We start from the raw sequence: 23,521 nt of genomic DNA, 5'->3' as shown, positions 1-23,521 counted from the left end.
ACGACCACCGCCCCATGACCACTGGGCTGCCCACTCCCAGTCCCAGCTCCCCCCACCCCAGTGACAGACACCTTGGACTACCTAGGTTGCTCTCCTGCACTTTGGTGTTTTATTATTTCCAAATCTCTGCATATGTATAGGATAATAATAAGGGCATTGTTAAAAAAAAAAAAAGGCTGAAACGGCCTGGCTGATGTGGCCAGTGGGCCCAGGCCGCACCACTGGGTCCTGGGAGGGTACCCCTGGGCTGGGGGCCTCTGGGCACTGCCCGTAGCCTGGGTGCCCACGGCCCAAGCAGCCCCCATGGGGCAGAGGGGCGGTGCTGGGGCTGGCGTTGTGCACAGCAGCCCCTCCCTTCCCCGCCGCATTCCGCTAGCCCTGCAGCAGTCCTGGCACGGCGGGGGCACAGCTGACAGTCTTGTCCCCAGAGGTCTAGTTGCTGCAGGTGGACACCAGTCCCCCGTGTGTCTGCAGTGACGATCCAGCCCCGAGGCCCCACTCGTGGCTGCTGCGCTCAGAGGACCTGCTCTGTGCTGGAGGCGGAGATGTCCAAGAGCCGCCAGGCCGCATAGGGGTTGAGCTCGCCCTGGTCTCGGCAGAGAGCCCACACGCACAGCATTCGCAGTACCTTGTCCTGCAGAATCGGGGAAGGGTGAGGGCTAAAGGCAGGGTGCGAGCCCGGCACCCACTCCAGGACGAGCGCAGGGCACGGAGAGAGACACTGCCAGCTCAGGGCACTGGGAGGGACCAGGGAGTGGTGCTGCGGGGTCTGGGGTCCAGAGCAGAGGCAGGAACAGAGGCTGTAACTCAGGACTTGGTCAAACTGGAGAGATCAGCTACCCTCCACCAGGCCCAGCTCGAGGTGCTGCCCTGCCACGCCGCAACTCCTGACTCTCAACTGGCCTCACTGCGTGTTCCCGCCCCATCCCCTCCCCCGCTCACTCACCGGGTCACCCTCGACCACCTCGCCTTTGGGATTCTTGATCACCATCACCAGCTGGGCCTGGAAGGTGATGATCAGCACAGGGCCCTGCTCCATCATCTTGCCCATGGCCAACTGCAGGGGCACGACAGGGCAGGCAGGCCTGAGAATGGTCCCCAGCCCCTTCGCTGCCGCTCCCCTCCAGGTGCAGACCCCTGCTTCAGCACTCCAGGGCTGCCACCTGCCACTGGCCCGTTTCCGGGCGGGCACTTCTCAATTGTGAGGAAGAACGTGAACCACTGAGGACCCACACAGGCTCCGCGGACTGAGGCTGTGCAGGCGTGTAATGGCCTCTCGGAGCCGGCTGTCTCGCGCACACGTGTGGTGGGTGTGCCTTCAGCTCCCCACGGGGAGGAAATCGAGGGGATCGTGGCAGAGCAGACCAGTGGGGGACCTGAGCAGTCCTGACAAAGCCTCCTCAGTGAAGGTGCAGGGATAGCCCTGGCTTCAGGGGCCTCAGGGGACCCTGGGTCTGGGCAACAGCACCCCCTGGGCCACCACTTGCCTGAGAATTCCCGACAGCAAGACTGTGGAAACCTTCCACTGAAAGGGACCCTGGAGGTCACTTAATCCAAGCACTGGAACTCCTCCAGGGAGGGGGAGCTCAACCCTCCCAGCTGAGCGCAATTCAGAGAAGCACCCCTGCCCACCCTGGGGTCCACCTGGGCCCCCGGAAGAGGCACTCACGTCGATGTTGTCGATGTCCAGGATGCGGGAGTGGAACTGGAGGCCCAGCGCCTTGGCCTGCTGGATCGGGTGGGCCAACTGGCTGTAGGTCTGCAACAAGAAGCCAGACACAACCGTATGGCCGCCCACCTGTGTGTGCGACCCAGGCCAAGGCACTGCACCGCAGGGGAGCCGGGGGCTGTTGCGGTGTCTCGGGAAGCTCCCTGTGGGCGAGCTCACCATGGGGTTTCAGGCTTTCAGCTCTTGTACCTTCCAGAAATGGCTCCCGGCTCCTGGGTGTGCGGCGCCAGGAGTGGCAGATGCCAGGAGCATGGGTCCAAGCAGGGAGGCCGGTGCCACCCGTTGGCTGGCTCGAATCACACACTGCCCTCTCATTATAAGGACAGCACCGTATCAACGTTATCGAAAGCGGTATTAATCAGTGAGTCTGGTTAGTTCTCCGGGAACGCGATCTGGAATACACTCCCAGAGGTAAGTCGAGGCCTCTCTGGCTGACCCTGAACATTCCCATGTTCACCTCACTGTGAATCTTGGCCTGGAACCAAACACTTTTTCTAGGATTCATCCTACCCCGCGGCTGCTCTGGGGTGAACTGCCTGGGTCTACTGCCTTGTCACTGACCAGCCCCTGTGGGCGGGTCTCGGCCACTGGCAGCCTCTTCCTCTTACGGGGGCAGTGGTGCCCCAAATGACACCCTAACCCTCTTGTGCCTGCTCCCAAGCCCGGGACACAGCAGCCAGCAGCTTTATATCTCAACAAGCAACCATGACAGAAGACATTCCAACAGCATTCACTCTTTATGGAAGTAACTGATCCACCAAGTGAAAAAAAAGCGCCCATCTTGTGTGGTTTCTTAAAGATGACACTTTCAAAACACCCCTGTGTGAGCGGCTGCAACTTCAGCTGCGCTTCCAGGGGCACCAGCAGCACCTTGCTGGCAAAGATAACCAGCTACATCCTAATGGTCCCAAAGGAAAAAAAAAAAACCAAAACAACAACAACAAAAACCAAACCACTCATAAATGCCCGCTGGATTAGTCACCGTGCAGGGGAGTATTTAACAAGGAAAGCTGACATCTTCTCCTCTGCTTTTTCAAGTTGTTTGTGAGCTGGGTACAGAATAAAATCAGCCAAGAGACTCTGGATTGCTCAGTAAGATGCTGGTGGGGGGGGGACGGGGGGAACAAATGCTGTGAAGACACAGGTCAGGGAGTGAGCAGGGTGGGGTGAGGTGGCCTGATGACGAGGACGGGGAGGCTGCCAGGAAGGGGCAGTGCAGACAGCATGCTCCCAAGGACGCCTGAGCTGCCGCCATGCAGCCCGGCGCGGCCTGTGGCCCGGGGCCCAGAGCCCGGACTCCAGGAAGCAGCCGGGCCTCGTCAGGACACGCGGCTCTTCCCGGGTGGGAATCTATCAATGTCTGTTTGGATGTGTTTGAGGATCTTGCAATGAGAACAGCTAATGAATACATCCAGCGCTGCATGTGCTGGAGCGCTGCCCTTGTGTCCCCAAAGCGTCCTCACGACCCCCATGAGATGAGCCCGATGATGTAACTCCGGCCCAGGGAAGGGAGGCTGTGGGGCCTCAAACCCCACTTGCCCGCCAGCACCCACCACCCCCGTGCACTGAGGGAACATCGAATGCACCCTCCGAGTTATCCGCCATCCCTTTCTGCCCACCCCCTGACCCCTGGGCCCCCAGCCTGTAGCCACCCCCGCCCCTGACATCTCAGCCCTTCTCAGACTGAGCCACCCAAGCAGATCTCCTCTGAACTGTGATTTCTTCTGAGGCCTGAATAGGGGGGGGAAGCAAGCGAGCACTTACAGCTTCATAGCACCAGTCTTTGAGAATGTCGAGCTCTCCAGAAATCATGGCCTAAAAAGGGAAAGACAAAAAAAAAAAAGTGTGAGAATGAGAGTGGGCTTTTGAGGCAGGTAAACTCTGGAGAATACTCTCCAGTTAGAACCTTTCCTCTGCAGACCCCCGGCCCCAGCCTCCGGGTCCTAGTCTGGGGAAGGGAGACTGGGCCAGGCTGCAGCAGTGGGAGCAGAGCCCCCGCAAGTGACAACGGGGCAGCCCAGGCTGGGTCCCAGCGGCCTGCTGGAAGGAAAAGGAAGGTGGCAGCGTTTCGGGCTCTCGCCCTGGCCGGGAAACCAACCCAAGGAGGCCAGGCAGGGCATTCTACCTCCCCTGGGGACGAAGAAGCCTTAGGCAGCCAGGTCCACGCGGGACGGGGCAGAGGGGGAGTGCAGGGGAGGGTTCCCAGGGTGCAATGAGAGAAGCTTCCACAGGAACCCAGAGACAGGGCTGGATCTGGTGAGGGAGAGGGTGGGTTTTGGGGGGAGTGGGGTGGTGAGATGCTGGTGGGAAACCACAGGGGATCTGGGGGCTGAGATAATCTCAGCCCAGAAGATTCTGCCCGTGCTTGGGCTGCTGCTTTGGGGAAATGCTACAGTTTCACCTCCTCCCAACCCTGCCGAGTGTCGTGAGGGATCTGGGAACTCGGAGGCGGGAGAGGGGGCCAGGCAGACGCGGTGCGGGAGGAAGGGACGGACATCCTCACGGGGCTGGACGGACTGCCTGCGGCCCCACTAAGGCCGCGCCAACAGCCCCTGGCTTGGCTGGGCTGCAGGATGCCGAGGCTCCAGCCCCAGCTTGGGGCGGGGGGGCCTCGAGGAGGGTGACCTTAAGCAGGTTGCCTCCTCCTTGTTTATGTGCCAAAAGGAGAGGCGAGAAGACCAGAAGATGAGCTTCAGGGTTCCCAGAGAGGAAAGGCCCCTGGGCTGCTGTGCTGGTCCCGCCTCCCTGCCCTGAGTCATGCGCTGCCCCCGCACCCTTGAAGCAGCAGCCGGCTTCTCCCAACTCCTGAAAGGCCCCTGGCCTCTGGGAGACAAACACCTGGCCCCTGGCAGCTTCAAGGGAACAACTTCAGGAAGAGAGCTCGAGGGAAACAAGCCACGGGGCTCCAGGCTCCAGTGGGTGAGAAACTCAGTCCCTGGGGCAGACACACCCTGTGGGCGAGGCAAGAATGGTCAGGGCACCGGCCCAGGGACCAGCGGGGGCTGCAGGAGACCACAGCAGCCTGGCTTTCTCGAGCTGCTCGACTAACAAGGGCTGGGCGTGTGGGGTGCTCAGGCCTCTGTCAACACTGGAGCCACCTCTCCGCTCAGAAGCCCTGTCCACAGCCAAGAGGCCCTGCCAGAACTCTCCACAGGGCCGCGGCCCTGCCAGCCGCACACCCACCTCCAGGACGTTGGGGATGATGTCGTTCTCACACTGCTGCAGAAAGCGGTCCTTGTCGAAGGCGGGGTCCACCCGCAGGATCTCCGTGAGCACCTCCGACATCTCCGTCTTCGAGAACAGGCCCCCTGGGGCAGCCGAGCCAGGAGTGGGGTGAGGGCCCGGGACCCCCTCCCACCGCCGGCTCGGGCTGTGGGGGGACGGTCCCGGGGCAGCCCACTCACCCAGCAAGTCTGTGACCTTGTCTGTCAGCAGGCGGGACGCCCGGATGAAAGCGTTGTCGCTTTCGTCATACTTCATCTTCATCTCGAAGAACCCTGTCGGGGGTGGCGGATGGGGTCATGGGCCCCTTCCGGAGAGACACACCCACTCCATCGCAGCCCCCTCCGAGCCTGCTGGCCGACCCTGGGAGGCTGCAGAGACCCCTCCGCCAGGGGCTGAGGGGAGGCGAGTGAACGCCGGGCGCCACCCCTGCTGGCTGCGGCTTTCGCTACTGAGGGAACACAGGCCTCTGGACATCCTCATTTGAGGAGGGCCAGGGCTCCCTGTCAGCGCCTGGGAAGCCACGTGCCCCAGACTGAGCAGAGAGCTCTGGGCCTTGAGCTGGCTCCTGGCCCGTGAGGGGGTGTGTCGAGGCCAAGTTCACATGGGGGGTGGCTGGCGCGTGCACCTGGCTGCCTCACAACGACACTGGCTCCAGCCAAGGTGGTGGCTCAGCCCTGACGGCGGTAGCCCGCCGCCCGAGAGGTACTGGGTGCTCCCCCTCAGGCCGCCTGAGGCCTGCGCTCCGCTGCTCACTCGCTGGGCAACCCTGTGGGAGTGACTGATCCTCTCTGACCCCGGCCTCCTCCTGTCTTGTGCCCGGCCCTCGGGGAGCACTTGGTAAGTGTCCGTCACCGGCCTGCTGTCAGGCAATTCTCTGAGATGGGAACACTCACGATTAAACACCACGTTGTTGTCCCTGAAGTCCTTCCACTGCTGATACCACTTGGAGTCCTTGTGCAGCACGACTCCCAGGGCCTCCCTGGGGAAGATCAGGGAAGCCAGTGAGCGCAGCCCGGGAGCCGCTCCGCTCATGGCAAGAGGGGGCAGCAGGACGGTGTGATGACCCCGGCCTCTTGCCTTCTCTTTCCCCCTTCCTGCCACCCTACCCTTCCCCTCCCGGTTCTCTCAGGGTGCCTGGGAACCTCGAGCAGAAAGAAACCCCACAAACTGACTTGGGTAGGAACCCTCTGTGGGTCCTGGGAAATGGACAGCAGTGCAGGTGCTGCAAAGGGAGGTGGTGAGAGGTGGGCCCCTTGGCAGGTCTGGTACCTACTCATTGGCCTCAAACACTTTCTCTTCCTTGAATTTCTCTCCCGAGAACTCTTTCCTTTTCCTGAGCCGCTCGGGCCGCCTGTAGGGCCCGGTCTGCCCCAGGACACTCTCGTCGATCTCCTTCTTGACGGACTCCACACCCTGCAGAGCACAGCCGGCCATGTGGGAGCTGGGGCTCCCCAACACCCCAGACCAGCAGCTGTGGACCCACCCCGGGGCCATGCCTCCCAGGTCTCAAGGTCACGTGACTCGCAGGTGCAGGGCAAGGACACGCCCAAGCCTCGGGGGGAGGCAGAGGGGAGACCCCAGCTCTGACTTCTGCCCCCACCTGCCCCCCGCCAAGAGCTGCCCCCAGATGACCCTCACATTCTGAGGCCGATTCCACACTCTCGCTGGAAACTTCCTTCACATGGACCAGAAACCGGACAGGCGTCCTGAGAGGCTGCCTCTGCCCCACCACCTCCATCCGAGCTGACCCAGCCTCTGGATCCCACCTCCGCAAACCTCTGGAGCCCATTTCCCTCCTGGCTCCATCACCCAAGACACTCTCCAGCCTCCTCTGAGTTGCTGCCGGAATCCTCACTGGGAGGCTGTGCTTTCAGGATGAACCTAAACTCCCCCGCACAGCCTCCAGGACCCTCTGATGTCCCTGCAGCCACTCTGGCCACACCTAGCTGCGTGGGGCGCCCCGAGCCGGTGATGCCCGCTCCCCTGGCCCGGCGCCTTCCCCGAGCGTTCCTGTCATGTGTTACTTGGAACTGCCTGCCCCTTCCCTGTCCCTATTCCTGTCCCAGGATCCTTTGAGAGCAAGAACTCGGACCTTCTCTCCTGAGGCCCCATGGCCAGTAGAGGGCCCAGCGTGTGGTAAGTGATATTTACGGAATGAATTCAGGACCTCAAGTGACCCAGAGCCCGACAGTCTCTGGATGTGAGCTAAGGGTGTCAGCAGCTGACATCGGGTTATGTGTAGCTCCCTAGGGGCTCTGACTTGCCCGAGGCTGCTCAGCCAGGAGGGGCTGAGGCCTGGTGTCCCTGCAGCCCTCGGTGAGGTCTCTCGGGGCTGAGCCCAGAGCGCCCGCGGGCACAAGCCCCAGCCCAGCTCACCTGGGAGAGGGCTTTGAAGGCGGCGGTCCTGCCAAGCTTCTCCCCACCTTTGGACACAGACTCAGCCGACTGCTTGGCGGTCTTGGCTGCTTCTTCCACACCCTCCTTGATTTTCCGGCCAAGGTCACTTTTACTGACTTCGTCAAGACTCTACTGAGACAGAGAAGAGGGAGGTGTTGGCGTGGCACCCGGTGGGGGCCTGCAGGAGCTCCCCCCGAGCTAACAGCAGACCCGGCCTCCAGAGGGCGGGAGCAGGTGTCCTGAGCCCATTCTGGCTCATGGAGCCGAGACTGGGGTGCACATGCCCCAGAAGGATGCCTACGATTTCTGGGGCGCTGGACCCTAGGGCTCCGGCCTGGAACACGCAGGAAGGACAGCACAGGAGCAGCAGCCCCGGGGTCAGGACACGAAGGGGAGGTAGGCGTGTCCAGCGCGCTGGGCTGGCCTCGAGGTAAAGCCCTGCCCCTCTCTCCAGCCCAGGAGAAGCAACAAAAAGAAAGTCTCCCAGGCCCTCTAGGAGTCTCACCCCGACCTCCACCCTCCTGGGGTGGGGGGCGGGGCGTGCAGGGTCCCAGCTTCCTTCTAGCCTAAGGCAGGGAGAAAAGCATCCTCCTTTCACCCTCCTGTTCTTGCTTGTAGTCCAGAGGCTTCTAACCTAAGTGGTGACTCGCAGGCCAGTGGCTTAGTCTGAGCTCTCCCTCCTTCCCAAAGGCATCCTGCACTTTGATTCCGGAAGCCTCCCGACCGGGCAGCCTCCCCCGCCTGCTCACCCCCGGCTGCCCCCAGCATTGCTCCCCGGCTCCTCCTCCAGAGGTGAGGAACAGATGGGCTCCGGGGGCCGTCAGGGGCCTTGGGGGTCCGGAGGCCATTACCTCCTTCACGGTGCCGGTGATCTCCCCCAGCTTCTTCCTGATCACCTCGCCCGTCCGCATGGTTTCTGATTCAATGGTTCTCTAGGGTAAAGGATGTTGGATCTTTGTGTTGCGACACACAGTCTAAAGAAGCGTTTTCTCAGAAGTCCCTTCCTTCCTCCCCAGACACACCCCGTTCTTCCACCCCCTCAGCCTGTCCACCCGGCCCCTCCCGGCCCCCCAGGGTCCCTGGCTGTAGGCTGGGACAGGGACCTCCTGAGCACAGGGCCCCAGGCCCCGCATCTGTCTCTGGGCGGCAGGGGGTGATCTTGCCCATATGCTCACCAGTGATATATTGGGGGCAGGGCGGGGCATTCTCAGCGTCATCCTGCCTGGCTCTGCCCCCTCCCCATCACCCGGCCCCAAGCTCGGCCTGCGCTGCCCCCAGACAGACACCTCGGCTCACTCCTCTTCCTTAATGAAAAGGAAGGGCGATCTCCCGCAGGGTCGGATCCCTCACAGGTAGTTACATACAAGTGAGTGACTTGGGGAGACTCAGGGGTACAGACGTCGCCCATGGCCTGGGAGGGGCGCCAACAGAACAAAACCCCCGAGGGGCCTGGGGCAAATGCCCACAACCCCAGGCTCAGCTGCCCACAGGTGAGATGGGGGTGCCGCCGGGCAGAGCCCTCAAGGGCAGACAAATAAAAGGAGCCAAGCCCATCCGCTGGCGGGCGCCTGGCAGCTGCTCCGTGAGAGACGGCGGCAGTGATTAATATAATGATTACACCAGCCCCGCAACTCACTTTCTACCCATTTCAGTCAGAGGCCCTCAGGAGCAGCGTATCTCAAACCTAGTGCCCGAGGGACCCGTGGAGATGCAGATTCTGATGCAGCAGGTCGAGAGGGTCTGAAACCCCGTCAGTGCTGCTGGGCCGTGTGTAGAGAAGGCTGCAGTCTCACGGCTGAACTGGAAGGCTGGGGGCCTGCTCCTGTCCCCTCACTCCCCGGCCGCCCCAGCACTGCACTGGGAGGGAACTCCTGGCTCTGAGAGCAGTGTGACTGCCCAGGGGGACTCAGAGCAAAGGGGACTCACGTATTTCCTCCTGGCTTCCTGGAGCGCATCGGACTCTTCCAGCTTCCGGGCCTCGTCTCGGAACTTTTTTATACTTTCTTTCATTTCTTTGTTTTTGGCTAATTCTTGTTTGATATTATCTAGCAAGCCGGAGAGAAAGCCTTTCCTGTTTCCGGAAGAATAGGATCTGGACTAGAAAGAATGTAAAAGGAACGAAGAATTTTTTCATTTTCTCCTTTCTGTTGATATAGGTTTAACAATGAATACAAGCTGCACGGCGTGGCCAAAAATACATAAATAAATAAAAAATTAAAAATAAATAAAAACAATATTTGGGAATTCCCTGGCAGTCCAGTGGTTAGGACTCTGCGCTTTCACTGCCGAGGGCCCGGGTTCAATCCCTGGTTGGGGCACTAGGATCCTGCAGGCTGCTGGTGTGGACAAAAACAACCACGAAAATGAAACAAAGCAAAACAAAAGGCAAAAAACCCCACAATGAATAGTTATCTCTTTTAGAAGAGATAACAGACAAAGTAAAAAGCCACCAGGCGGTAAACCGTGGGACAAGATATTCAGCAAGAAAAAGAAATGAGTTGGGCTTCCTGGTGGTGCAGTGGTTGGGAGTCTGCCTGCCGATGCAGGGGACACGGGTTCGTGCCCTGGTCCGGGAAGATCCCACATGCCGCGGAGCGGCTGGGCCCGTGAGCCATGGCCGCTGAGCCTGCGCGTCCGGAGCCTGTGCTCAGCAACGGGAGAGGCCACAGCGGTGAGAGGCCCGCGTACCGCAAAAAAAAAAAAAAAAAAAAAAAAAGAAAGAAAGAAAAAGAAATGAGTTATCAAGCCATGAAAAAAATACAGGAGTCACATGACATGTTATGTCAATTACATCGCAATAAAACAAGATGCGGAGGAACCTCAAGGGCATATCACTAAAGGAGAGAGGCCAATCTGCAAAGGCCACAGGCTGTAGGATTCCAACTCTAAGATCCTGGAAAAGGTGAAACTATGAAGACAAGGAAAAGGCCGGTGGTTGCCAGGGGCTGGAGGAGGGGAGGGAGGGTGGACAGACAGAGCACAGAGGATTTTCACCACAATGAAACTACTCTGTAACCATACTGTTAACGGTAGATACGTTATACATTTGTTCAAACCCATAAAATGTACAACACAGAGAGTGAACCCAATGTCAACCACAGACTAAAGTCAACAATAATGTGTCAATATTGGCTCATCAGTTTTAACAAATGTACCGCCCTAACTGCAAGATGTACAACCGGAGGAAAACTGCGTGCCGGGTGGGAGGAGAGGGGGACAGGAGGTTGATGGGCAGGCCCTGTACTTTCCACTCAATATCCCTGTAAAACTAAAACTGCTCAAAAAAATAAAGTCTATTAAAAAACAAAAGAAAATGCCAGGCCCTTCTCTCTCTGGGGTGAGAGACAGGCACAGCTTGGAATCCTCATGGGGCCTCACACACGCCCACCCAAGGAAAAGGCCAACACCCAAAGGGACCCTCGTCCCAGGACTTAGAGTTGAAAGGACTCTGTGGCCCCTTATCCCAAAAGAGCCGGCCCAGGCGCTACTCCAGGGGCTTCTGGGCCCAGGGTAACTTCTTCCTTTGGGGCCACTCCCGAGTCCCCAGCCGGGCCTTACATGTCACCCAAAGGCCTGGGGACTGGCACAAACCTCTGTCTCTTGGCCCACAGGATCACAGTCTCTGAGAGCCCGAGCTCAGCGTCCCCCCTCCAATCCCCACAGGAAAACCCAACCGCACACACCCAGAGGCCAGAAGACAGCCTGAGGCCCTGCTCCAGGCACCGCCCTACCCGAGACGCAGGCTTCTGGGTCAGACACAGCTGGCTGTAGATGCCTGCTTCGCCCCCTCCCCGTGTAACTACGTGCAGGCTCGGGAAAGAGAAAGCTTAGAGACTGACTGTGAGCCAGTAAGTCACAGGGAAATAGCCGCACGTGCTCAGCTGCTCCCACCACTCCTGCCGGTGTGCGGGGTCCGCTGCAGCGGCTGGGGGTTCACCCTACCAGTTTCAGGGGCGACTGCTTACCCGGTCCCTGTCCAGCCCCAGGGAGAGCAGCAGCAAGTCTGGCTGCTGCCCCACAGGTGTGGTGGCCTGGCCTGGCAACAGCAGGCTGCTGTCTGGTCCAGATGTGCCCTGACGAGCCTTGCTCCAGGGGAAGTCCAAGTTCTAAGACTGTCAGGGACTGCACCAGCTCGCGGCAGCCCCACGGCTCACTCCAGGGCTGCAAACTGGGGGTGAGGGCGGGGCTGGACAACTAAGGGGAAGCGCCAAAGGGCATGTCCCAAGCCCACAACAGCCCCAGGACAGGATCTGGGAGATAAAGCATGCTGAGGGTAGAGGATGAGATGAGACTCAGAAGGGAAGGGAGGGTGTGGGCTGCCTGAGCATGCGGATTTGGAGACTGTGAGATTTCAGGCTTTCTTCTCCATGGTGGTAAGGAACCAACAGAAACGTGGTTGAAGAGACATGACAGGGAGGGCAGAAAAGCTCTAGAAAATGCTCTCTGTGACGAACAACATAAAGAGGAAGGGAGATATGGCCTGGGGAAACCCAGCTCCAGGAGATGGATGGGTGACTCTGCTCAAATGCCCAGAGGGCTGTCACCCAGCAGAGGGCACAGCCTTGCTTAGTGAAGGACCCACACGTGGGAGCCACCGGGAGGTGGATTTCAGCTCGGTTAGAGGAATGCCCTTCTGGCCATCAGAACTGAGACACGCTACTTTGTGTGAGGCAGGAGCCCTACCCCTAACAGTGTCGAGCACTTCCCGGGATACCAAGAGGACCAGGCCCACTGGGCTCTGTAACTCCGGAAGACCTTGGATGTGGAATGCCTGCCAATCAGACACCCCCAGCAGTGTGGACAGCATCCTGCAGCCCTCTCTCCTGTCAACTAGGTCTGATTTTCACACCTTCCCCTCCTGCCGGCTTGCTTGTATCCTGAGTCACTCACCAGGGTCAGCTCTCCACTCGGCCGGGGCATCTGATAGGTACCATGGGGTAGTGGCACTAGGTTGTGGCCGGAGAGAAAACGGACTCCACCTCCAAGGCATCTCTAATTGAGGGAGAAAAGAGAAAGATGCATTTAGACTAGAGGGTGATGAGGAAGCAGGCCACGCTCAAAGAGCAAGGGTTGTCTGAGACTCATTTGACGATTTTTATCACATGTCTGCTCCATGCTAGATGCTTGACCATCTTCCCAAATTCTGAGAAGCCAGCGGAATCTGGTGGAAAGAGAAAACGCTCGATTTGCACCTCCGGGGCCCATATCTACCCTCCTGCCTCTGAACGTGGGGGAAACCGATGGGTCCTAGGAAATGCCAACCTATGGTGGAAGAAGACTAAATATGCCAGTCTAGCTGAACACCTTAGTCTGAAAATGGGCAGGCTAAGGCTCGATGCTGGTGGCAAGCAGTCTTCTCTCACCAGCCCACCCTACTTCTGCCAGCCTTGGAGGACCAGAGGCCCGGGCTTCAAGGGGTAAACACTGCTAACTTGTCCCAGGCACAACCCTGGAATAAAGCTACCATGTCCTGGTCCAGGGTTGAGATGTGAGCAGGGCAACTTAGGGGCGTCACCTGAGCAAAGATGCTGCCAGCCTCACGTGCAGCACCTCTTTGGTAAGCATTTCTTCTCCTACCAAATGATGAACTTAAAGCTCCATGAGGGAAGCTCCGTGCAGGTACTGTTCAACGCTACACCCTAGCACCCAGCACGGAGCGAGGTACACTGATGTCAATGACCTGATAGAACCACTCTTCCATTTCCACATCCCCTGGGCCCTTCCTCTCCCCATTCCATGCTTCCTGTCTCCAGTCACTCTAAGCAACACCCCGAACTTACACAGATGCCACACTCTCCTACAGCTACTCAAGAGTAACTCTTGGGAGTTTAACTAACTTGTTTTACTCCTCTGAATGCCTACACCCATTGATCCTGGAGCCACTGACTTCAGCAACAGCCTGAAACAGAAGCGGATGGTTGTCTCACTGAGGAGAAAAATCCCCCAGCAGGACCAAACCTGAGGGTGGTTCTCCTTAGGACGTGCCCAAATCCAAACACGTGTACATTCAACCTTTAAAACCTGCCTCAAAAGACAAGCAAGCCCAGGAAAAAAAGCTCAGTCCTGAGTCAAAAACACCTTCTTTGTCCTGACACTCAGATTCCTGGGAGATCTTTTCCTTCCTCCAGAGTCTGGCTCTGGCGTCAGACTGACCTGAGCTTTGGACCAGGTCAGCCACCCCACTAAACTCTTGAGACCGTGCGCGGCTTGCTTAACAATTCTGAGTTCCCAGCTTCCTACCCTGTGAAACAGCGACAAACAGCTGCAACGTGAGTACTATTTTCTGAAGCCGATTTACACGCCTTGACCCCCAGGGCATCTATGAGCCCAGGCTCTTAGCCAGGGCGACAACTACCTCCCACACTTTCAGAGGATTAAGAGGGGCGACGCAGGAAATGCTCCTAGCAGGGGGACGTGGCATATAAAGGTGAGCTGTGACTGTCACGGTTTTTTGCCTTTTCCTCGCTACTTTTTCTCCACTGAGCACCACGGACACCATTCACTCCTCGGTACACATGGGGTCAGCCAGGAAGTGAGGGGCGATCCGCTCCCGGCCCGGCACGCCCGGCCCCCGCCCTCCGGCCTTGCTTCGGGACCCACGTTCCGAGGCCTCGCTCCGGGGCCCCCGCCCCGGCCTCGGCTGACCCAGCGACCAAACTCCTAGCCTCTCGCCAAGCTCAGGGAAGAGCCGAAGGGGTCAAAAGCCTGGGGAGAACGAGGCCCTGGAGGTCACGGGTCCGGAGCTCCCTAAGCCCGCCCCCACGGCCCCGCACTCTGCTCACCCGCGGGCAGCGGCACCAGCATCCCCGCAGCGCCGCCGCCGCCGCCATGCTGGAAGATCCCGTGTGACCTTCTCGCGGCGTCATCCGATGGCGTCATCCGCCGCGTCGGCCTAGTGCGGCCTGGGCCTGGGAAAAGCGAGACCTGTGGGTGGGGTTTGTGGGAGGGAAAGGCCTATCACTGGACACGGCTCCCAAGGAGGGCGGCGCCGTGGAGGGAAATCCACTATGGGGGCGTGGCCTAATGGTGGGCGGGGATTCCGAGAGAGCTAGGCCTCTGATAGGGCAGAATTTCGGAAGAGCGGGGACTGTGACTGGATGTGACCTGGGGGGCGGGTACTCCTGTGAGGCAGAGACGTATGGTTGGATAAAACAGCGGGGGGGCGGAGCCTGAGGGTGTGGATTCTGTCGCGAGCTGTGATTCTCCGATTGGCAACTCGGGTTTCGCGTGGCCGGAAGAACGGGTAAACAGAACGACCCACACCGACGCACCAGCCCGAAAGCCACTGACTCTGGCTCTCACTGACAATGATGGACAGTGACCAACAGACGGGCAAGTGAGTTGCTTCACGAGCAAGGGCGAATGAGCCCACTTTTGTACAGCACTTTGGGAAGGCGCCTGTTGGTTTTGGTCCAGAAAAGGAACGGGAAGCTGAGACCTGGGTGGGGGTGGACTACTCCTCCCTCCATCGATTCATTGTGAATTGATACATCTGGCCCTGAAAAAGCTCAAGCCTCTGTCATGTCAGCACCCAGATACTATTTTCCATTTGGAGAATGCCGCCACCAAGTGACGGTACCTTGACATGGCCATGCAATCTGAGGCTGGGGAGGGGTGGTGGGCTGGTACCGCGGGGAGAGTTAATGTATGTTGCCTTTGCCCTATTGAAACCTTTTGCATTACTAAACTGTGATAAGGTCTATGGGACTTGAAAGGGAGGCAACATACATTCCCTGGCTTCAGGATTGGACAGATCTGCGTTTCCTGTAACTCAGGACCTCCACCTCGAGGTGACAGAAGGGATGAGGGCTTCCACTCGGCTTTGTTTGAAATGTCTTTACTGCAAGAGGAGCAAACTAGTTAAGAGGTTGGGATATACAGGTTTGTTGTTGAGAAAAAGGTCTGGGCTTCTTAGTTGTAGTTGAAACCGTGGAGTTGGACAAGGGCACCCAGGGGAAGTATGTCAGAGGGGCACATCAAAGCCCCATAGTCAAATGGAGGAAGAAGAGCCCTTAAAGGAGACTGGGAAGGACTGGTCAGCAGGTCAGAAGAGGACCTAGAGGGCCTTGGAAAAGGCAGGTAGAGTAAACAGTGCTAAATGTTGCAGAGAACTCAAGCAAGGCAGACCAGGCCAGAGCTCTATCTATCGTTCTTTTCATTTTGTAATATGGAGGAGGTCCCTGGGGAGACAGGCTGGAGGGTTTTGGTTGAATGGTGGCTGTGGAAGCCAGGTTTCAGTGGGCTGAGATTTTTTCTTTTTTTTTTACAGAGGTGTGCTGGAGCCAGCTTGTACTGCCTGGCAAGAGCCAACTATCAAATTTTCAGGAATTTTGGGGCCAGTTGTTAAACACAGCCATTATTTAAAAATTGATTGTATAAACTTACGATCAACTGGATTTTATTAAAACAAAGGTAATAACTACTCAAAACTCAGCACTTCTTAATTATGTTACTATCTATGCTACTGAGGTTATTTGCATATATCACATCTGTAGGCTGGAAATACCATATTATATGCGGTGCATCTCTTATGCATTTTGTCTTTAATGACACCACATTAATAGCCTGAAATTGGCCGTGGTGGGAGTATTTACTCCCATGGTGGGAGTATTTAGGAATTGACAAACACTACAGATCGGTCGCTTTCTGGTTTGTTTGGAGGGCCAGTTATTAAATGTTTAACCACCACATAGAGAGGGAGAACAGAGACGCCTCCAAGGAATCTTTGCCGTGCTTAGAAGGTGAAATGATGACAGCTGGAGGGACATATGGGGTAGAGTGAGGGTGGTTTGTGTTATTCCCACCTTTTTATTTTGAAAATTTTCAAAGCTACAAAAAAGTTGCGAGAATACTATAATGAACACTCACGTACCCTTCACCTAGATTCATTTTGCTACACTTGCTTCAGCATTCTTTCTCTATGTATATGCAAACAAACATATGTATGCAAACAAATATATATGTGTTGTCAAACTCAAGGTTGTGTGCCCAAGGAACAGCGAGGCAAACAAACCGAAACACTGGACTTTGGAGCAGAGAAAGGTTAATTAGTTGAAGAGGCACCAACCTGGAAGATGGGAGACGTAGACTCATCTCAAATCCATCTTGCTGGCTGGCTGTGGGCACAAGGTTTTTGTTTTTACTGAAGTATAGTTAATTTACAGTATTGTGGTACTTTCAGGTGTACAGCTAAGTGATTCAATTATATACATGTATGTATATGTGTAATGATTTAAAAAATTTTTTTCCATTATAGTTTGTTACAAGACATTGGAAATAGTTCCCTGTGCTATACAGTAGGTCCTTGCTGTTTATCTATTTTATATATAGTGGTGTGTATCTGTTAATCCCATACTCCCAATTTATCCCTCCCCCCCTTCCCCTTTAGTAAACATAAGTTTGTTTTCTATGTGTGTGAGTCTGTTTCTGTTTTGTAAATAAGTTCATTTGTACTATTTTTTAGATTCCACATATAAGTGACATCATATGGTATTTGCCTTTCTCTTTCTGACTTGCTTCACTTAGTAAACTTTTCTCTAGGCCCTTCCATGTTGCTGCAAATGGCATTATTTCATTCTTTTTTATGACTGAGTAATATTCCATTACTTATTATATATACCATTACGTATACCACATCTTCTTTATCCATTCGTCTGTTGGTGGGCACTTAGGTGGCCTCCGTGTCTTGGCTATTGTAAATAGTACTGCTCTGAACATTGAGGTGCATGTATCTTTTCAAATTAGAGCTTTTGTCTTTCCTGGATGTATGCCCAGGAGTGGGATTGCTGGATCATATGGCAACTCTATTTTTAGTTTTTTAAGGAACCTCTATACTGTTCTCCATAGTGGCTGCACCAATTTACATTCCCACCAAAGTGTAGGAGGGTTCCTTTTTCTCCACACCCTCTCCAGCATTTGTTATTTGTAGACTTTCTAACGATGGTCATTCTGACCAGTGTGAGGTGGTACCTCATTGTAGTTTTGATTTCCACTTCTCTAATAATTAGCGATGTTGAGCATCTTTTCATGTGCCTGTTGGCCATCTATTTGTCTTCTTTGGAGAAATGTCTGTTTAGGTCTTCTTAAAGGCAAAAAAAAGGTAAAAGGGAAGGGGTCTTTGTGATTTCAGCTCCCTGATAAGACCTCAGTTGCAGACGTACCAGCTTCGTCTTGTGACTTGGTGTGTCATTGGTGATTGTGATCGATCTACATGTTCCTGCAAAGCATACTAGTAAATCATGGTCTGTTGTTGAAGCCACCAGTGGGTGTGGTGTTTTGTTATAGCTGCCCTAGCTGACTAAGACAAGTCTGTTCTCCCGGATCAGTAGACTAACCCCAGGCTGCCTGGAAACCTTCCCAATGCCGTCCAGTGAGTGTGTGTTACAGTGGGCTGGGCACAGTCAACAGCAAGGCCAGGAGTGGGACATGGACCAAGGCAATGGGGAGTGTGTGCATGGCAGTGTGTGCATGGTGTCCCCGGAAGGGCAAGATCTGGGGCTAAGATGATCACAGAAAGACTCTTTGTATTATTCATCTACTGCTCTGCAACAAATTACCCAAAATGTAACGGCTTAACAGAGAGTAGGATGGTGGTTGCCAGGGATTGGGGGTAGATACACAAGATGCGTGAATTCTAGAGCTCTCTCATACAGCCAGCTTGGTGCCTACAGTTAATAGTCTTGTACTGTGCACTTAAAACATTTCTTAAGAGGGTAGATCTCAGTAAGACAGAGAAAGAGAGATATCCTATGATATCACTTATATGCAGAATCTAAAAAAAAGTGATACAAATGAACTTATTTACAAAACAGAAACAGACTCACAGACTTAGAGAACGAACTTGTGGTTACTAGCGGGGAAGGGTGGGGGGCAGGGATAGATAGCGAGTTTGGGATTGACACACAAAAAAATTGTAAATCACTATATTGTACACCTGTAACTTATATGATATTGTACGTCAACTATACATCAATCAAAAAGAAAGTGAAAAAAAAGAGGGTAGATCTCATCCTCCCCACGCCCCTCAAAACAAACAAACAAACAAAAAGCCACACACAAAACACAAAACAAAGGGATACATAGAAAACTTTGGAAATGATGGACGTGCTCATCACCTCGATGGTGGCGACGGGGTCTGTGTGCAGATGCCCCAACTCATCAAATTGTATACACTGAATGTGTGCAGCTTGTGTATATCAATGGTACCTCAATAACGCTGTGTGTCCTCACATGGTGGAAGGGGCAAGGGATCTCTCTGGGGCCTCTTTTATAAAGGTACTGGGGCACTTTGATGAGAAGCATCCGGAAGTTTGCCCCGCTAGGCCCAACTGGGGGAAGGTTCTGCTCCAAGGTCACTCACGTGGCTGTTGGCAGGATTCAGTCCCTTGCTGGCTGATGGATGAAGGGCCTCCGCTTCCCACTGACTGTTGCCTGGTGACCCTCTTCTGTTTCTGCTTCCATTATGGCGGTTGGCTCCCATCCGAGGGTGCAAGAGAGGGCCAGCAAGACAGTCTTTTGTAACCAAATCTTGGCTGTGACATCCCACCACATTTGTCATATTCTGTTAGTTAAAAGGGACTCACTAGGTCCTGCCCACCCTCAAGGGGACAGGATCAGACCAGAGCGTGAATATAGGAGGTAGGGGGTCCTGGAGGCTATGTTAGAGGCTGCCCCCCACCTACGCTCTTTGTAAGTGTTAGAGCAATTTGATTCTATGGCCTGGGGAGGCCAAGATTGAGGGCTGACTCAAACGTTATTTGTTACAGTTGTACCAAACAGAACCTGGGGCAGAAAAAGGACATTAGGGGAAATCTGAGAAAATCTGAATAAAGTATGGACTTCCGTTCATTATAATGTATCGGTATCAGTTCCTTAATTGTAACAAATGTCTCCTACCAGTCTAAGATATTGCTAATAGGGGAAATGGTGTCTGTGTCATTATTTTTAATGAATAGATGCATAATTTTAATGTATTTGCTTACTAGTCTCAATATAGGCATTAACGTAAAAAAAATAATTAGGGACCATTCTTCGTTTTCTGTTGGGTTTTTTTTTTGGAACATAAAACTTTGTTTTTTAGAGTTTTAGGCTCATAGCAAAATTGGGCAGAAAGTCCAGGGAGTTCCCATATAATCCCTGCCCCCCAGCCGCCCCACACAGCCTCCCCGCCGCTGTCAACATTGGCACCAGAGTGGTGCCTTTGTAACAATCAATGAACCTGCACTGACATATCATCGCCACCCAGAGTCCATGGTTTACACTAGGGTTCACTCTTGGTGTTGAACATTCTATGGGTTTGGACAAATGAACAATGACCTGTATCCACCATCACGGTATCAGACAATAATTTCATTGTCCTAAAACTCCTCTGGGCTCTGCCTATTCATCCCTCCCTGCCCCATAACCCCTGGAAACCACTGATCTTTTTACTGTCTCCATAGGTTTGCCTCTTCCAGAATGTCATAGAGTTGGAATCATACATCATGTAGCCTTTCCTGATGGGCTTCTTTCACTTAGTCACGTGCATTTTAAGTTTCCTCCATGTTTTCATGGCTGGGTAGGTCATTTCTTTTGAGTGCTGTCCAGATATACCACAGTTTATTTAGCCACTCACCTGCTGAAGGACGTCTTGGTTGGTAATTTTGAATAAAGCTGCCGTAAACATCCACGTGCAGGTTTTTGCGCGCTGGTAAGTTTTAACCTCGTTTGGAAAAATCCCAACAGGGGCAACTGCTGGATCAATTACTTGTTTTTTATGCACTCAGTAGGATGAAATTCAGTTCTCGCCGCAATGAATGCCTCTGTCAATGTCTTCTAGTCCTAACATTTTTTTTCCATTTTATTATTGTATGTTACGAAGGCTCTAGGTTTAATAATGCCACAGCTCCAATTTTACGGTAACGGTAATCATTATGTAATCAGGTTCTTAATATTTTTGACCTCATTGATATTTTTTTCTGAAATTAATATCACTGATCAAATAACCCTTAGAACAATAATAGCTACGATTTGTAGAGCTCTTCCTGGGCTAGGCAGGGTGCCAAGTGCTTCACACATAGGGAGGCCCTCTGTGGCTGGAAGGAGCCTGAGTGTGGGGGGGGGGACGGGCATCTAACCCTGCAGCTGGGCCTCATGGGCAGAACTGAACCGTCCCTCCAGCCTCAGACTGGGATGCAGGCACTCCGTTATTAAGAGGAATCTGTTGTCTCCAACCTTCCTGCTCCCCTTCTCCCAACGACCCCCTCACCAGCTGTTATAGGCTGAGTGGTGTCCCTCCAAAGTCATGTATTGAAGTCCTAACCCCAGGACCTCAGGATGTGTGTTTGGAGGGAGGGCCTTTGAGGTGGTAATTACGGTAAAATGAGGTCACTGGGGTGGGACCTAAGCCAGTATGACTGGTGTCCGTATAAGAAGAGGAGATTAGGACTCAGACACACACAGAGGGACGACCACGTAAAGACACAGGGAGAGGACAGCTGTCTGCAAGGCTAGCAGAGATGCCTCAGGAGAAACCAACCCTACAGACACCTTGACTGTGGACTTGCAGCTTCCAAAACGGCGAGAAGATTAATTTCTGTTGTGTAAGCTGCCCAGACTGTGGTCCTCTGTTAGGGCAGCCCATGCAAACTCAGACAACAGATCCTCTACCTCTCCCCTCAGGCTCAGAGCCCCTGCGCACATCCAGCTTCTGCTGCCCACGGGCCTCCGCCATCTGTCTCACTTCTGTCTGGCCTCCTTCCCACTTCTGCTGCCCCCTCTACCCAGCTGACTCTCTCCTCCTTCTCCTGTTCCCCTTCCTCAGGAATAATAATAGCTGCTGGCACTGGCTGTGTGCCTTCCCTGTTCCAGACGGCGCGCTAGGCCCCAGGAAGCGGTGTCTCATTTAGCACCAGCCCACCAGCCTTCAAGGCGGATGCTATCATTAGCGCTCTCGTACAGACCGGCACCCAAAGCTTGCAGAGGGAAAGGAAGCTGCCCGTACTGACCACGTCAACAAAGAGAATCTAGCTGGCCCGGTTAGGGCAGAGCCTCGGACCCAGGTCACAGCATAGACCCCTGGCCCCGTCGGCTGTGCCCAGACCAGGTGATGTGAAAGCAAGGGCCGTCTGTAAGACAGGCTTTGAATCCTCCTTCATATCTGTGAAGCTGGTGGCATCATTCCCTTTCCTGGCAAGGAAGCAAAGGCCTCCAGAAGTTAAGCCACTCAAGTGCTAGGACGGGGAAATCGAAGGCGTTTGAAAGAAGCCATAAAGGGCAGCTAGACTAGAAGGCTTGCTGTGGGGACGGCACCAGCAGGGGATGAGGACAGATTGGGGAAATATCAGGGGGAGCAAAAGAGCTTGGCCGGAGAGACTAGGCAGGGACAAGATCACGAGGGTCGCCTAAGCCAGGAGCTCCGGGGAGTTTTAAATGGGGCGTGGCGGGGTGTTGTGTGAGCCATACGGTCGGTTCTGTTTTGTGGAAAGATTCCCCCTCTGGCTCCAGTGAGGAGGCCACTGTGGTCGCTAGGAGATCACAGTGTCCCAAACGAAGGGGACGTGGCAGGTGGGCCTGCTGAGCAGCCAGGAGTCAGGGCGCTCAGGACTCAGGGACAAGGAAACCTTTTATGGTGCAGGTCGGTGGCACACCTGGTTGTCAACCTCCAGGCGCGGCCGTGGTGCAGTGCCCTTGGCCATCGCAGGCGGGCGATCGGGAGGGGCTTCTAGCATCTCCAGTGGCCCTTGAGGACACTCTCTCTCTCTGGAACCTCATCTCTCTTCTCACAATTATTTGCGCTTATTAGAGTCTATGGAGGGTGTGGGTGGAACAGTCAGGCAGCAGATGCAGGGCTTCTAAGGCGATCAGGCCTTTCAAAGAACCAGGCCTGACCTCTTAGCAGGGCTGACCTACCTATTAGTTGCCTAGGGCCCACGACACTTTGGGGGCCCTTGCAAATGTTTCACTTTTTTTTTTTTTAATAAGAAGGGAAATATATATAATCTGGCTGGAATTATAGTCATCTTTATGCCAACTTAGTTGTAAAATATAATTTAAAATTTTTTTTCTTTTTTTCGTGAAGGATGGGACCCATGAAGGCAAAAGTGCCTGGGACCCATGAAAGTCACAGTGGGGTATGATTTTAGCTTACTTCTTTGGCCTTATCATGCTAAGGTCTGTCTCTTCAGTCTTGGGTGCCATTATCAACTCCTTTGTTACCATGACCCAGGAAGGGGAGGTGGGGAGGGAAGAGAGAAAAAAAATAAACAGTGGGACCAAAGGGGTATTGGCACACCCATGTTCATAGCAGCATTATTCATCATAACCCAAAGGTGGAAGCAATGTAGGTGTCCACTGATGAATGAATGGAAAAACGAAATGTGGTCCATCCATACGATGGAATGTTATTCAGCCTTAAAAAGGAATGAAGTTCTTTTCTCTTTCCTTTTCTTTCTTTCTTTCTTTCTTTTTTTTTTTTTCTGGCCATGTGGATTGCAGGATCTTAGTTCCCTGACCAGGGATGAACCCGGGCCCTGGCAGTGAAAGCACTGAGCCCTAACCACTGGACCGCCAGGGAAGTCCCAGGAATGAAGTTCTGATACATGCTACAGCATGGATGAATCTGAAAACATTTGTTAAATAAGCCTACGGTTTCTGAAATGCACGAAACTCTACACGTAAAGAGCCATTCTCCTCTCAGCATTTGGGTGGGCTTAAAACACAGATCTGGTGGCCTCGCCTCCCCTTCCCCACTTAAAATACAGCATAGACCTACAGTTGGCTTGAATGTGCAGAGTTTTTCAGGAGGGAAACACACAGGCAGCTCGAGAGAGGAAAGCCAGGTGGCTGGGAAACCAGAGGGAGGGGGAGCTTTCCTTCACTCATCTTTGGACCTTGTATGCTTTGCACAGTGGACATTACTTATTAAGAATAAACACAGGGTTCCAAAGAAGACATACAGGTGGCCAATAGGCACATGAAAAGCTGCTCATCATCATTAATTATTAGAGAAATGCAAATCAAAACTACAATGAGGTACCAGCTCACACCTGTCAGAGTGGCCATCATTAAAAAGTCTACAAATAACAGATGCTGGAGAGGGTGTGGAGAAAAGGGAACCCTCCTTCCTATGCTGCTGGTGGGAATGTAGTAAACTGGTGCAGCCACTGTGGAAAACAGTGTGGAGGTTCCTCA

At 54.2% G+C, this 23,521-nt stretch overlaps 1 protein-coding gene across 3 annotated transcripts; it reads right to left on the bottom strand.

Annotated features, from left to right (window-relative positions):
• Positions 1–85: 85 nt before the first annotated feature.
• On the bottom strand, positions 86–22,639 carry TIMM44 (translocase of inner mitochondrial membrane 44). 3 transcript variants are annotated; one of them, XM_027085795.1, is made up of 16 exons: positions 19,965–22,639; positions 18,711–18,801; positions 16,419–16,467; positions 14,134–14,259; positions 12,242–12,343; positions 9,278–9,448; positions 8,203–8,283; positions 7,331–7,480; positions 6,228–6,367; positions 5,848–5,933; positions 5,134–5,226; positions 4,913–5,037; positions 3,494–3,544; positions 1,670–1,759; positions 947–1,057; positions 86–634 (listed from the first exon to the last, which is right to left on the bottom strand). In XM_027085795.1, exons 4-16 carry the CDS (start codon positions 14,215–14,217, stop codon positions 515–517), a joined length of 1,404 nt encoding a protein of 467 aa, XP_026941596.1. In that variant the 5' UTR covers positions 14,218–14,259; positions 16,419–16,467; positions 18,711–18,801; positions 19,965–22,639; the 3' UTR covers positions 86–514. The 3 variants fall into 3 exon arrangements, with proteins under 3 accessions (XP_026941596.1, XP_026941598.1, XP_026941597.1); XM_027085797.1 differs by lacking the exons at positions 947–1,057; positions 19,965–22,639 and having other exon boundaries at positions 18,711–19,731; XM_027085796.1 differs by lacking the exons at positions 16,419–16,467; positions 19,965–22,639 and having other exon boundaries at positions 18,711–19,727.
• Positions 22,640–23,521: the final 882 nt, after the last annotated feature.

The sequence above is a fragment of the Aethalodelphis obliquidens genome, unplaced genomic scaffold (genome assembly GCF_003676395.1).
Source record: "Aethalodelphis obliquidens isolate GAN/ISIS:26980383/991018 unplaced genomic scaffold, ASM367639v1 scaffold53, whole genome shotgun sequence".
Classification (NCBI taxonomy): Eukaryota; Metazoa; Chordata; class Mammalia; order Artiodactyla; family Delphinidae; genus Aethalodelphis; species Aethalodelphis obliquidens.
Note: the sequence above shows the minus strand (reverse complement) of the source record. Positions and strands in the feature narration are given on the sequence as shown.